Here is a 15,135-nt window from a genome sequence, read left to right as displayed (position 1 = left end):
ATGAAGGAGCAGCGCTCCGAAAGCTCGTGATTCCAAATAAACCTGTTGGACTTTAACCTGGTGCTGTGAGACTTCTTACTGTGCCTGCCCCAGTCCAACACCGGCATCTCCACATCATGGCTACTCTCTGAAGGACTGTTTTAGGTTGGCAATCTCTTGTCAATGACGCCATACCTGGTTTAGTTATCAGAATGCTTCACCGAATGATACACAGAATGCATCCAGGACCTTCTTGGTATCAAGTATTTGAACTGGAATTTCCGAGTCCCTCCCACACCCATCCCCGCGATGTGTCTTGTGATGATGGAGGCTGGCAGGCAGTGGGATCTTCCTGTGCTAACAATGGGGGTTTCCCATTGTGTGCACCCTCCAGAGTCAGGGAACCCCGCGGCAGGGGAGTCGTCATCGGCGGGATCGGAAGATCCAACTGCTGGAAAATCCCACACGTGGTATCCCCAAGGTCTACTTGCTTCCCTTGCTGAAACACATGTCTTTCTCCTCAGATACGGAAGAACATCCCCAGGTCAGATTTGGCGCAGAATGTGATTGTCCCTTTCCTGGTCCCAAGCGCCATACAGCTCATTAGCTCAAACGTGAATTCAAAGGAGCGGAAGACCTGGAAGCATCTCGGGGCTGCATGGAACACTCCAAGGTTGGTGCAACAAAAAACATCCAGATGTGCATTGTCTGCCATTATTAATCATTAATGAGTAAGCTTAGCACATCATAGGAGGGCATTGGAGGGGGTGCTGAGGAGATTCGCCAGGATGGAACATGTAAGTTATGAAGAGAGGTTGGATAGGCTTGGGTTATTTTCTTTGGAGCAGAGAAGACTGAGGAGATGACCTGATTGAGGTGTTCAAGATTATGAGGGGCATGGGCAGGATGGATTGAGGGCATCTGGTTCTCCTTAGTTGAAGGGCCAGTTACGAGGGGACACAAGTTAAAAGCGAAGGGTGGGAGGTTTGGGGGGAATTTGAGGAAAACCTTTTTACCCAAAGGATGATGATGGTCTGGATGCAGTGCCCGGGAGGGTGCCACACATTCTTTAAAAAGTACCTGGGTGAGTATTCGGCACGCCATAACATTCAAGGCTATGGGCCAAGTGCTGGGAAGTGCTGGTGGGCAGGTCAGGGCCTTTCAGTGCGTTGGCATGGATTTGATGGGCCGAAGGGCCTCTTCTGCACTGTAGTATTCTGCAATTCTGTGAGATGGAGAGACTTTGAATAGTAGAAGGCGGGGGAGTGGGGGTGGTGGTGGTGGTGGTGGTGGTGGGTGAGGGGGTGGGGGTAGTGGGGGGTAGGGCACAATTTCCCCTCATATTCTACAATGAGAATTACTCTACTGGCACAGTGATAAGGTCATTGGGACTGGTAATCCAGAGGCCCAAATGCTCTGACGATATATGTTCAAATCCCATCACGGCAGCTGGTGGAATTTCGATTCAGTTAATAAAATCTAGAATTGATAGTTAACCTCAATCATGGTGACCGTGGCAGCTATAATTGGTTGTCATGGAAAGCCCATCTGGTTCACTAATGCCCTTCAGGGAAGGAAGTCTGCCGTCTTTGCCTGGTCTGGCCTACATGTGACTCCAGAGCCACAGCCATGTGGTTGACTCTGAAATGGGGCGAGCGGGGCCAGCTCAAGGGCAATTAGACATAGGCAACAGACGCTGGCCCTGCCAACGGCATCCACATTCCGTGAAAGAATAAATAAATAAACCTCAGTGATGTGACTGCTCTAAACTGACTTGTTGCAACGTGGGAGCTCAGGCCCGTCAGCGCTTGTTGGAGACGACTGATTGTACAACAAATCTTTTTCAGCACTCGATGAAACAACTTCGCCCTGGTGGCTGTCTCCTGTGGGCAGAGTTCCAGGTCTGGGTTCCCATTGCACTAATAACCCCTTCCCACAGGTCAGCCTAACAATGTGCTGAGCACCTTCGGTCTGTGCACAATCAGGACCCCGACCTTCCGCTTGCTTGCCATTTTAGCGCATGATCCTGCTCCCGTGCCCACATGTCTGTCCTTGGCCTGCTGCAGTGTTCCAGTGAAGCTCAACGCAAACTGGAGGAGCAGCATCTCACATTCCAGCTCGGCACTTTACAGCCTTCCCGTCTCAATATCGAATTCAACAATTTCAGATGATTAGCTCTATCCCACCTCAACACCCTTGTTTTCACTTTATTTTATTTTTAACTATTCCCTTTTATTTATTTATTTTATTAATACCTTTCATTGTCTTTCTTCATTTTTCTTTGCCCCAATTTTATCCCCCTTTCCTTAACTTTTCTTCCCCTTTGCTTCCCCTTTCCCCCCTTTTTCTAAATTTAACTCTCTCCCGTGCACTCTCCCCCCCCACTCCACATCTTTATCTGTCACAGTTTACCCTCTGGTATCAGCCGTTTGGCCACTTACACCCTTTATTCTCTCTATGGGACTGCCATTAGCAGCCTTTCCCCTTGTCTCTGTGGCTGACTCATCTTTCATTCCCTCGCCCTGCAGTTTAAGCATCTTCCATTTTCTTTGCCTTTTAGCTTCAACAAAGGGTCATCTAGGCTCAAAACATCAGCTCTTTTCTCTCCTTACAGACACTGCTGGACCTGCTGAGATTTTCCAGCATTTTCTCTTTTGGTTGCAGATTCCAGCATCTGCAGTAGTTTGCTTTTATTCTGACAACATGCTCCCTGTCCAAAATCAGAACCACTCAGACAGACTTATGCTAATTCTGCCAAGGCTGGTGTAATGCCCACAATGAGGCCCATGAGGTTGGTGCCTTGGAGTATGAGCTCCCTGATTGAAAATATGATTACCTGCCCAATCAGGAAGTCTATAGGATTCTAACTTTGTACCTGAAACACTCTTAGGAGTGGCGATACGTTTGTAAATAAAGGGAATCTGGTGAAGGTAGTACTAAGTACTAGGGGATTAAGCTCTAGGGGACATATGGTTAAGGTGCATGGGGAAAAGTTTAGACGAAAAAGTTAACGTTTATTTATTAGTCACAGGAAAGGCTTACATTAACACTGCACTGAAGTTACTGTGAAATTCCCCTCCTCGCCACACTCCAGCGCCTGCTCAGGTCAATGCACCTAACCAGCATGTCTTTCAGATTATGGGGGAAACCGGAGCACCCAGAGGAAACCCACGCAGACACAGGGGGAATGTGCAAACTCCACACAGACAATGACCCAAGACCGGGAATCGAACCTGGGTCCCTGGTGCTGTGAGGCAGCAGTGTAAGCCACGGTGCCACCATGCCACCCCAGTCGTGCAAGACATGTTTTTTATACAGAGGGTGGTGAGTGTCTGGAAAATGCTGCCCGGGGAGCTGGTGGGGGCAGGTGTGTTAGTGGCATTTAAGGGGCAACTAGACGAATATGTGAATAGGAAGGAAAGGGAAGGATACAAACTCCATAAGTACGGTTTTAGTTTAGGCAGGCATCATGATAGGCGCAGGCTTGGAGGGCTGAAGGGTCTGTTCCTGTGCTGTACTGTTCTTTGTTCTTTGAAGGGACACCAGTCTCCAAGGAGTTATTTCAGCTGCCTTTAAGGGAAGCGTTTACTGATGATGGAAGTTCATTGACCTGAAACATTTCCTCTGTTTCTCTCTCCAAAGATGCTGCTTTGTCAAGTTGAGTTCTTCCTCCAAGACATTCCTGTTCTTGTCACTATCTAACTGTTTTCAAATGCAGATCGGATTGGCCGAGCGGTGCGGACTTTGAGGATTACGTTCCCACGTTCTCCAATGGTTGGCAACCATCTACCTCACTGTTGGAATCATCCCCAGAGCCCAGCCAGCACAATAGCAAGGAGGGCTCCATGCTGAAAGAGCAGGTACCCCCACCCCCCACCCCAAACTGGACATAAAACTTTTAATTGCTCTGTTGCTTTTATTAAATAAATGTCTTATTGTGTGGTAAGGAACTCTGACAACATCCTGGGTGCTCCAAACCAGCAAGGGTTAAGGAATTATAGTATGGTTGATTGTTGCGTTGTGTCTATGGTTCACCACATGACAAGATTCGCCTCTGAACCAGAAGTTCATTGGTTCAAGTTCCGGAAGCTTGAGCACAAAATCTAGGCTAACACATCGAGTGAAGCACTGAGGGAGTGCAGTACTGTCAGAGGATCATAGAATCCCTACAGTGCAGAAGGAGGCCACTCAGCCCATCGAGTCTGCACCGACCAAAATCCCACTCAGGCCCTATCCCCATAACCCCATGCATTTACCCTAACTAGTCTCCCTGACACTAAGGGGCAATTTAGCATGGCCAATCCACCTAACCTTAACATCTTTGGACTATGGGAGGAAACCAGAGCACCCGGAGGAAACCCATACAAACATGGGGAGAGCATGCAGACTCAGCACAGACAGCGACCCAAGGCGAAAATCAAACCAGGGCCCCTGGCACTGCGAGGCAGCAATGCTAACCACTGTGCCACCATGCCGCCCTCGCATATATTGGTATACAGTTTCTTGTGCACTATATTAGTATATTAGTTTCTTGCGCACTATACAGACAAAGCATACTGCATATAGAGAAGAAACAGAGAGTGCAGAACGTAATGTTAGTCATAGCTAGGGTGTGGTAAAAGATCAACTTAATACGAGGTAGGTCCATTCAAAAGTCTGACAAAGCAGGGAAGAAGCTATTCTTGAGTCGGTTGGTACGTGACCTCAGACTTTTGTATCTTTTCCCTGACGGAAGAAGGAAGTGCATGAGGAGAACGTGCAGACTCCGTACAGAGAGTGATCCAAACTCTCAAAAGGGAATCGAACCCGGGTCCCTGGCACTGTGAGGCAGCAGCGTTAACCACTGTGCCACTGTTGCCACCTCTCTGACGGATGTGATAGAGTTTAGAATTTCCCCTGCCATTTCAGTGAGCCATTGCAAGGACATTGAAAGCCACATAACTCCGAGCGATTCTAGGGCACAAATAAGCTCACCTGTGATTCCCAACCCAGTTGTCAAATACTTTGAACTCACATCTGAGAAATGACCAGATGGAATAAACTCCAGCAGGAGTCGGAATCTTCGGGGGGGGGGGGCCATTACAAGTTTAAATAAAGGGTAGGACATGTTGAGTAGCTCAGTGGGTATGTGGTAAGGGTCACTACTCCTGCTCTTACATTCCATGTAAGAAGTCTCACAACACCAGGTTAAAGTCCAACCAGTTTATTTGATAGTAATCCCACAAGCTTTCGGAAACGGTGTTCCTTCATCAGGTATGTGGAAGTTCCGAAAGTTTGTGGGATTACTATCAAATAAACTAGTTAGTCTTTAACCTGGTGTTGTGAGACTTCTTACTGTGCTTACCCCAGTCCAACGCCGGCATCTCTACATCATGATTTACATTCCATGACCATAGATACACAGGTCTGCTGGTGTTGATGAGATACTTAAATATGAACTGGTGACTCAACACGGGCTGAGAAATGTTTTAAAAAATTACTCTCCTTCAAAGGTGCCCATTTGCTTTTCATTTGACTTCTTGAAATCCATTCTGTAATCTAGCCCATATGGCAAACTCACCCCATTTAAATTCATAAATCTCTTAATTGTGATGGGCGGCCCTTTGCAATTCATGAGGCAGAATTTGAGGTTGACTGTCAGAGTCTAAAGTGTCCATTAAACTACCTGGAAGATCAGGTACCCACACATTTCAGTGTGAATGAAGAATATTGTAGAATCCCATTGAGAAGCTGCCCTCCTGTGGCACCTCTGGTGAATAGCTCAATAAGAAGTCTCACAATACCAGGTTAAAGTCCAACAGGTTTATTTGGCAGCACAAGCTTTTGGAGTCTCACTCCTTGATCAGATGAGTGAGGACTTATGCTCACAAGCAAGGCGTATAAAGACACAAACTCAACTTACAAGATAATGGTTGGAATGCGAGTCTTTACAGGTAATCAAGTCTTAAAGGTACAGACAATGTGAGTGGGGAGAGGGCCAAGCATAGGATAAAGGGTATTTGTGTATTGTCTCCAGCCAAGACAGTTTGTGAGACTTTGCAAGCCACGGCAAGTTGTGGGGGTTACAGATAGGGTGACATGAAGCCAAGATCCCGGTTGAGGTTGTCCTCATGTGTGCGGAACTTGGCTATCAGTTTCTGCTCAGCAATTCTGCACTATTGTGTGTCGTGAAGGCTGCCTTGGACAACGCTTTCCGATAGATCAGAGGCTGAATGCCCGTGACTGCTGAAATGTTCCCCAACTGGAAGGGAACACTCCTGCCTGGAGATTGTCGAGCAGTGTTCATTCAGCTGTTGCCACAGTGTCTGCATGGTCTCCTTTGTCTGTACCTTTAAGACTTGATTACCTGGAAAGACTCTCATTCCAACCATTATCTTGTACGTTGAGTTTGTGACTATATATATGCCCTGTTTGTGAACACAATCCTGCTCACCTGATGAAGGGGCAGTGCTCCGAAAGCTTGTGCTGCCAAATAAACCAGTTGGACTTTAAGCTGGTGTTGTGAGACTTCTTACTGTGCTTAGCCCAGTCCAACACCGGCATCATGAACAGCTCAATATGACAGGACATTGGGAAGCTTACAGGAACCGAGGGGTCTTGGGGTAATTAGGCACTGATTCCTGAAGGTGGCAGATCAGGTAAATAGGATAGTTAAGAAGGCGTATGGGTACTTGCTGTCATCAGTCGTGGTATAAGACCAAGGAGATAATAATGGAGTTGAACAGAGTGTTGGGTTAGGCCACAGCTGGAGTACTATGTGCAGTACTGGTCATCTCACTATAGGAAGGATGTGATCAAATTACAGGGGATACAGAGGACACTCACCAGGATGCTGCCTGGAGTGAAACATTTGAGCTTTAAGGAGAGATTGGATAGGTTTGGATTGTTTTCTCTAGAGCAGAGAAGGCTGAGTGGGGACATGATTGAGGTGTATAAGATTATGAGGGGTATGGATGGTCTGAGTGGATCGGATGAGTAGGGAACAGCTATTCCCCTTGGCTGAGGGGTTAATCAGAAGGGGACATAGTTTTAGGGTAAGGGACAAGAGATTGAGAGGGGATTTGGGAAAAAAAATCACTCAGAGGGTGTTGGGAATCTGGAATGTGCTGCGTGGGAAGGTAGTGGAAGCTGGAAACCTTACAACCTTTAGAAAATATTTGGATGAGCACTTGAAATATCACAGCATTCGATGATATGGGACAAGTGCAGGAAAATGGGATTAGCATGCCTCTCATAGTAGATGTGTCAGTGCAGATTGAATGGTCCTTTTCTGCACTGTATGACTATGACTCTGTAATGTAGAATAACAACAACTTGTCTGTATATAGCACCTTCAATTCAGTTTAAAAGTTCCACATTGCTTTCCATTAGCGTTACCAAACATATTTGCTACAGAAGGAGAAACTAGGATAGGTGAGCAAAAGGTTTAAGGGGAACCGAGAGGTAAAGAAATGGAGTGGCTTAGAGCACACGTCCCAGGACTTAGGGCGCAGGCAGCAGAAGGGATGGCTGCCACTGGTGGTGTGATATAAATCAAGCATCTGCCAGTATTGGAAATACATTGAGATCTTGTTGGACTGGAGAGGTAGTCAGACAAATGTAGGTGCCTGATCATCCAAAGAGTTTAATGGGATACTTTGGACTCTGATAGTCAACTCAAATCCAATTTCACGGAATTGTAAAGGAACATCCATTGTGAACATCATAATTGGGAGGTTTATTCAGTTAAATAGCGTGAGCTTGTCGTGTGGGCCAGACTCCAGAATGGATAAGTGCAATGTGGGAGCTTTGCCAATAAGCCAAATGTGATTTGAATTCCTTTGATGTTATCTGCTTTCAATGCATCATCAGAACGTACTAATTAGGGTAATAAATGACAATAATCAAAGGGATAAAATTAGAGCTGAATTTCTACTGAATTTTGAAAATTATGTCACAAAATGCTTTCATCTTGTTGAATGCTGTTTTTTTGTTCTTCTTGTAGATGGAAGACGCATATGGTGCACCCTACGAGAAGTGAGTATAATATCACAAAGTGATCATGGATGAGGAAGGCTTTTCGGCCTATTTTTATTCACCTACCTAATATTCGTACAATCATAGAAGCCCTCCAGTGCAGAAGGAGGCCACTTGGCCCATCGAGTCTGCACAGACCACAATCCCACCCAGGCCTTATCCCCATAACCCCACCTGTCCAGCTTGCCAGTCCCCCGACACTAAGAAGCAACTTAGCACGGCCAATCAGCCTAGCGCACACGTTTTTGGACTGTGGGAGGAGACCAGAGCACCCGGGGGAAACCCACGCTGACACGGGGAGAACGTGCAGACTCCACATAGACAGTCAGCCACCCAAGGCATGGACTCGAACCCGGGTCCCTGGCACTGTGAGGCAGCAGTGCTAACCACTGTGCCACCGCGTCACCCTTTATTCCTACCATTCTATCCACTTTGGCTGTTCAGAGGCACCTGGGCTTTTTTCCTTCCTGGATTCAGACGGGGTACTGAGGAAATTTACCAGGATGGTACCAGAATGAGGGGCTTAAGTAACGTAGAGTGATTAGTGAAGCTGGGCTTATTCTCCACTGAGCAGAGAAGATTAAGGAGGGATTTAATAATGATGTTAAAAGTTATGAGCTGTATTGATAAATAAAGATAATTTATTTTCAGTGGTGGGAGGTTTGGTAACCAGAAGCACTTATTTAACATAATTGGCAAAAAAGAACATGAGGAAATGTTTTTTTTAGTTGGTGAGTTGTTATGATTTGCAAAGTTTCAACAGTAACTTAGAAGGAGGAACTGTACACTTAAAAAGGAACAAGTTTGAGGCTTGTGGTGATTGTCACTTTAAGAGCAACATAAGCCATGTGACTTTTACTCTGCCATGTTGCCCTTCAAGGGACAATCAGCAGGGTGGCACAGTGGTTAGCATTGCTGCCTCACAGTGCCTGGAAGCCAGGTTCAATTCCGGCCTTGGGTGATTGTCTGTATGGAGTTTGCACATTCTCCTCATGTCTGCGTGGGTTTCTTCCGGGTGCTCGGGTTTCCTCTCACAGATGTGCAGGTTAGGTGGATTGGCCAATGTAAATTGCCCTTTAGTGTCCCAAGATGTGTAGGTTAGATGGATTTGTCAAGGTAAAGGGGAAAGTGCGATGAGAGTGGATGAATTGGATAACTCATTCAAAAAAAACCAGTGTAAGTGAGGCTGCGAGTTCTCATTCACTGTTGTATCGTTCTATGATTCACTCCCCTATTCAAGTGTTCCAAGAAAGAATTACTAAGGAAAGCCATTTGGACAATGCTCCCCCCTCCCTGAATACCAATCCCGACATTTAATCATTATAGTATCCAGGAATTTCTACTATGAGATAAGTACCTTGGACAGAGTCATCCTCCTGCCCATTCTAAGTGTGAATCAATTTTTATATCAAGCAATTCCTGACATTGAGAGACTCCAATGCTCCCATTTCAATTCGAGCTTCTCAGGCTGAAGTGGATAAAATACATGTCCTGTTCTCAGCAATATAAACTCTGGGAAAGTTTCCCCTTCTGGCTTTACCTACATAGTTAGCATTCAATTTCCCCTTTAACCCCACTGCCCGCCACTTCCCCAACCAAAGGATTGAGGATTGAGCAGCCGGTTCCATAGAATCCCTACAGTGCAGCTGGAGGCCATTCAGCCCATCGAGTTTGTACCAAGTCTTAAAAAGAGCATGTTACCCAGACCTATCTCCCCACCCTATTTTTGTAATCCTATGCATTTACCATGGCCAATCCCCCTAACCGACACATCTTTGGATACTAAGGGGCAATTTATCATGGCCAATCTACCTAACCTACACATCTTTGGACATTTGGGGTAATGTAGCCTGGTGAATCCACCTAATCTATGCATCTTTGGACATTAAGGGGCAACTTAGTCAGGCAAATCCACCTAACCTACACATCTTTAAACATTAAGGGGCAACTTAGCCAGGTGAATCCACCTAAACTACACATCTTGGGACACTAAGAGGCAATTTAGCACGGCCAATCTACCTAACCTGCACATCTTTGGAGTGTGGGAGGAAACTGGAGCACCTGGAGGAAACCCACACAGACACGGGGAGAATGTAAACTCCTCACAGTCATCATCCTAGGCCGGAATCAAACTCGAGTCCCTGGCACAGTTGGTTACCAGGGAACTGGTGCTCAGGTAAGTTGCAGCTTTTGTTGGGTTGCTCCAATCCTCGTTCCACAAGGTTAGTCCAATGGGAGACCCACAGTGCCCCCGCCACGCCTCTCTGGCCTCTGCTTGTAAAGAGGTCTCTGTCTAGCGGTCATGAGTTGAGATTCAGCTGGTGGGCTGCTGGAAGGCAGCTGGACAATGAGGAGGGTCTCCCAGGTGATACACTCTCTGCCAAATAAATGGGGTTAATGTCCCGCCACATTGTTTGATGAATAAGGAGAACATGCCAAGGTGAAGTAACAAGCTGATTTCTGCTTGGTCACAACAGGCTACACAAGAATCCTCAGTTGGTGAAGGCAATGTACGATTTCACAAAAAGAAATACCAGGGAACTTACAGTATCAAAAGGAGATGTTCTTGAGGTAGGTAATGTGTACTGTGCACTGTTCTGACCTTAAAGTTATAAAAGGGAGAGTGTGCAACCAAGATTTACAAAGTTGAAAACAGACACAAATATTATATCCTTCAGGAAAGATTGGAAGATCTGATATTGGTTTCCTAAGAGCAGGCTGAGAGGTGACCCATTGGAGGAGCTCAAGGTTATGGAGAAGTTGGATAGCAGAAACATGGACAAAATCTTTCCACTTGCCGAGGAATTCAAATTGGGGGCAGCACAGTGGCACAGTGGTTAGCACTGCTGCCTCTCAGTCCCAGGGACCTGGGTTTGATTCCCGCCTTGGGTCACTGTGTGGAGTTTGCACGTTCTCCCCGTGTCTGCGTGGGTTTCCTCTGGATGCTCTGGTTTCCTCCCACTGTCTGAAAGATGTCTGGTTAGGTGCATCAATCCGAACAGGCATGTGGCGACTAGAGGAATTTCATAGTAACTTCATTGCAATGTTAGTGTTAGCCTTACTTGTGACTAATAAATAAACTTTAACTTGACTTAGAAGCCATAAATACAAGAGTCACAAATAAAGTTTAAGTTTATTTATTAGTGTCACAACTAGGCTCACATTAACGCTGCAATGAAGTTACTGTGAAAATCCCCTAATCACCACACTCCGGTGCCTGTTCGGGTACACTGAGAGAGAATTTAGCATGGCCAATGCACCCAACCAGTGCATCTTTCAGAATGTAGGAGGAAACCAGAGCACCCGGAGAAAATCCATGCAAACATGGGGGGGTGTGCAGGCTCCGCATAGACACTAACCCAAGCTGAGAATCAAACCCAGATTCCTAGCATTGTGAGGCAGCAGAGCTAACCGCTGTGCCACCGTGCCACCCTAAACCCAACAAGGAATTCAGAAGAAACTTTTAAGAAAGGAAGATTGCAATTAGCGCTTTTCATGTTCTCTGGACACTCCGAAGCAATTCTCCAACCAATTACGTACTTTCTGAAGTGCAATGCAGGAAATTTGGCACTCCATTTGGGCACAGCAAGATCCCACAAACATCAACGTGATAACAAACAGATAATCTGCCTTTGTGATGTTCATTCAAGGATAAATGTTGGTCAGGACACTGGGGATAACTCCTCTGTTCTTTTTTCAGTATAGCACCAGAGGACCCTTTAAATCCACCTGTGAGGACCCCAGTTTAGCATCTCACCACCGAGAAAGCTTGTCCAAAGCCCCTTCAGTCTGGAGTTTATCACTTAAATCTTGGAGTGGGAATTGTACCCCCAGCTTTCTGTGCAAGAAGTCAGGGTGAAGTCAGTTGTGCCACATATAGCGCGGCTTGAAGAAGTGGTTAGAATGTGGAAGTTGCAACCACATGGAATAGTCAAGGTTAATAGCACAAACACACTTAAGGAGAAGCTTAGACAAATACACATAATGGGTAGGGAAGAGAGATGGCACAATTCACAGGAAGAGAATTATATGTCCAAGAGATTAAAGGGGGCGACATGGTGGTACAGTTGGTTAGCACTGCTGCCTCACAGCGCCAGGGACCCAGGTTCAAATCTGGCCTCGGGTGACTGTCTGTGTGAAATCTGCACGTTCTCCCTGTGTCTGCGTGGGTTTCCTTCCACAGTCCAAAAGATGTGCGGATTAGGCTGATTGGCCATGCTAAACTGCCCCATAGTGTCAATGAGAGGAGCCGGGTAAATATGTAAGGTTGAGGGGATAGAGCTTGGGTGGGATCGTCATCGGTGTGGACTCGATGGGCTGAATGGCCTCCTTCTGCTCTGCTGGGATTTTATGAATGGATGGTTGTGCTGATGGGGCCAGATGGAGTGAAACTTCAGGAACCTCCTGGCATTTTAGGGATGGGGGGTGATCACATTGCTTGGTGCAATTAATTACTGACTTCTCTCCAGATTGGGTGGTAGGGTGGGGGAGAGGGTCTGGATAAAATACTCGATGGGCCTCCTTCTGCATTGTAAGGATTCTATGATGAAAACACCAGCGTCCATCTGTTGGTTTGAATGGAGAGTTTCTGCTGTAAATATGTGGCAACTCCGTAAACAGACAAACCCTTTCCTGCATGCATAGGAATGAATTCCTTTCCTATATCAGATTATGAATGGTCCAAATGCAGCAGAAATTGAGTGGAGATTGTTCAAACCAGGGATAGCCAGAGGAGACTCTGATTCCGCCACTTTAGTCTCCGATTCTAACCTACCGAACATAACCCTGCCTAACCATCATGTTCTTGTGGCCACTGGGATCTCTCTGACTCATCAAGGTGGCTTAACAACCGTGTAATCCAAGTGAGCCTCACAGATGCACTTTTATGTTTCAGGTCCTGGAGGCCACCAAGCAGTGGTGGAAAGTAAAGGATCAGTCTGGCTACATTGGTTACGTACCTTCCAATATCTTGCAAGCAATAAGTCAGGGCGAATCTCTTCCTCCGGTAAGAAAACCTTGCAACCTCGGACAAAACAAAGTGTTGTCAATTGCTGATATATATATTTTCTAAAGTTTATTTATTAGTGTCGCAAGCAGGCTTACATTAACACTGCAATGAAGTTACTGTGAGAATTCCCTAGTCGCCACACTCTGGTGCCTTTTCGGGTACACTGAAGGAGAAATTAGCATGGCCAACGCACCTAACCAGCACGTATTTTGGACTGCGGGAGGAAACAAGGACACCCGGTGGAAATCCACATTGACACTTGGTGAACATGCAAACTCCACACAGACAGTGACCCAAGCCAGGCATCGAACCTGGGTCCCTGGCAATGAGAGGCAGCCTCGTAACCACTGTGCCACCATGCTGCCCTGTATAACTGGGCAGATCTGCAAATCACAGTTGACCAATCTGCACCTTTGGTTGGAGAACCGAATGGGAAGTCATATAAGAGCCTCTCCCTTGCTGATCATGGCCACCCTCTTCCTCTCCTCCTTGGGATTGTGGCCTTTTCCAGTTGGTTTCTCCGATCACGGTCTCCCCTTCCGATCCCTGCTGTCACCCCCCCACCCCCCATTGTCCCTTTGCTATGACCTCATGCTGCTGGTACTTTCTCCATCTGGCTGGCTACCAGGTGAGAGATTGTGCTAAAAAGTGTTAACATGTCCTTGCAGTTAACTTTGGCATGGCCTCCCAGATCTTGCTGGATTCTTTGGTTGTTTTCAGCTTCCCCTATCTCCTCTTGGGGGGGGGCGGGGGGGCATTCATTTGATTCTTCCTCTGTCCCTAATTGTCCTGGACGAGCTCAGTTGAGGTTTGAACTGTGACGCCGTGTTAACTGTATGATAACATCTTCATAAGTTTGTGTCATCTCCTGTTGTGATCTTTCATGCAACTTCTCATTTTTCATAGCAGCACGATAACCATCATGGTTTCCATTATCCCTCCTATGCTGACGCTCCTGACCTGACAGTAAACTCCACACCCAGTGAGGTGGCAAGCTGGCTTGAGAGTAAAGGTTTCTCAAGAATGTAAGTACAGGTCATACTGCATTCCAGACTCAACCAGTTTCTAAATAGCCTATTTTCATCTCTCCTCTTCATTCCTGTATTCCTCATACTTAAACTCATTATGAAAAGAATCCTTCACAGCCCGAATCTTCAATCCTTGCAAGATTTGCTCCTCACCTGTTTCTACTTTTGGTGCCAACTATTTTCTCTGAAGACTAAGGAAATTTGACACGACTCTCACCAACTTTTACAGATGCACCATTCAAAGCATTCTTTCTGGTTGTGTCACAGCTCCTGCTCTGCCCTAGACCGCAAGGAACTACAAAAGATTGTGAATGTAGCCCAACCCATCACACAAACCAGCCACCCACCCATTGACTCTGTCCACACTTCCCACTGCCTAGGCAAAGCAGCCAGCATAATTAAGGACCCCGGACATTCTCTCTTCCACCTTCTTCCTTTGGGAAAAAGATACAAAAGTCTGAGATCAGGTACCAACCAACTCAAGAACAGCTTCTTCCTTGCTGCTGTCAGACTTTTGAATGGACCTACCTCACACTAAGATGTCTTTCTCTACACCCTAGCTATGACTGTAACACTACATTGTGCACTCTCCCCTTGCCTTCTCTATGAACAGTATGCCTTGTCTGTATAGCGTGCAAGAAATGACACTTTTCACTGTACGTTAATACACGTGACAATAATGAACCAAATCAAGTCCAGTATATCTCTCTCTGAACTCTGATCATGAGTTTTATTCATTGTATTTTACTTTGTCTTCTCCCACAGCACTGTGAAATCTCTGGGAGTTCTCACTGGTTCTCAGTTATTGAGTCTAACTAAGGACGAGTTGAAGTTGGTGTCTGGACCAGAGGGTCAGATTGTCTACAGTGAGATTCATGGGGGGTAAGGAAACATTGTTGTCCCGCACTCCACCCAACTCAGATATTATATTTATTCAAACTACTTGTGATGCTGGTTGAAACTTTAAAGTAAGAAGTCTCACGACACCAGGTTAAAGTCCAATAGGTTTATTTGGTAGCTCAAGCTTTCAGTCTTGCTCTTTCTTCTGGAAGAAGGAGCAAGACTGCGAAAGCTTGTGCAACCAAATAAACCTGTTGGACTTTA

At 46.2% G+C, this 15,135-nt stretch overlaps 1 protein-coding gene across 1 annotated transcript in view; it reads left to right on the top strand.

The window, feature by feature from the left end:
* LOC145356863 (epidermal growth factor receptor kinase substrate 8-like) overlaps positions 1 to 14,917 on the top strand; it is a 75,359-nt gene extending 60,442 nt beyond the window's left edge. Inside the window, exons 13-19 of the mRNA XM_080209821.1 lie at positions 504 to 652; positions 3,698 to 3,839; positions 7,964 to 7,995; positions 10,473 to 10,566; positions 12,890 to 13,000; positions 13,910 to 14,028; positions 14,797 to 14,917. Of these exons, the coding sequence (XP_080065947.1) occupies positions 504 to 652; positions 3,698 to 3,839; positions 7,964 to 7,995; positions 10,473 to 10,566; positions 12,890 to 13,000; positions 13,910 to 14,028; positions 14,797 to 14,917 (768 nt within the window). The remainder of the gene's footprint in view (positions 1 to 503; positions 653 to 3,697; positions 3,840 to 7,963; positions 7,996 to 10,472; positions 10,567 to 12,889; positions 13,001 to 13,909; positions 14,029 to 14,796) is intronic.
* The last annotated feature ends 218 nt before the right edge of the window (positions 14,918 to 15,135 follow it).

Source organism: Carcharhinus amblyrhynchos, chromosome 22 (assembly GCF_965287045.1).
Source record: "Carcharhinus amblyrhynchos chromosome 22, sCarAmb.v2.hapA, whole genome shotgun sequence".
Taxonomy (NCBI): domain Eukaryota; kingdom Metazoa; phylum Chordata; class Chondrichthyes; order Carcharhiniformes; family Carcharhinidae; genus Carcharhinus; species Carcharhinus amblyrhynchos.
Note: the sequence above shows the minus strand (reverse complement) of the source record. Positions and strands in the feature narration are given on the sequence as shown.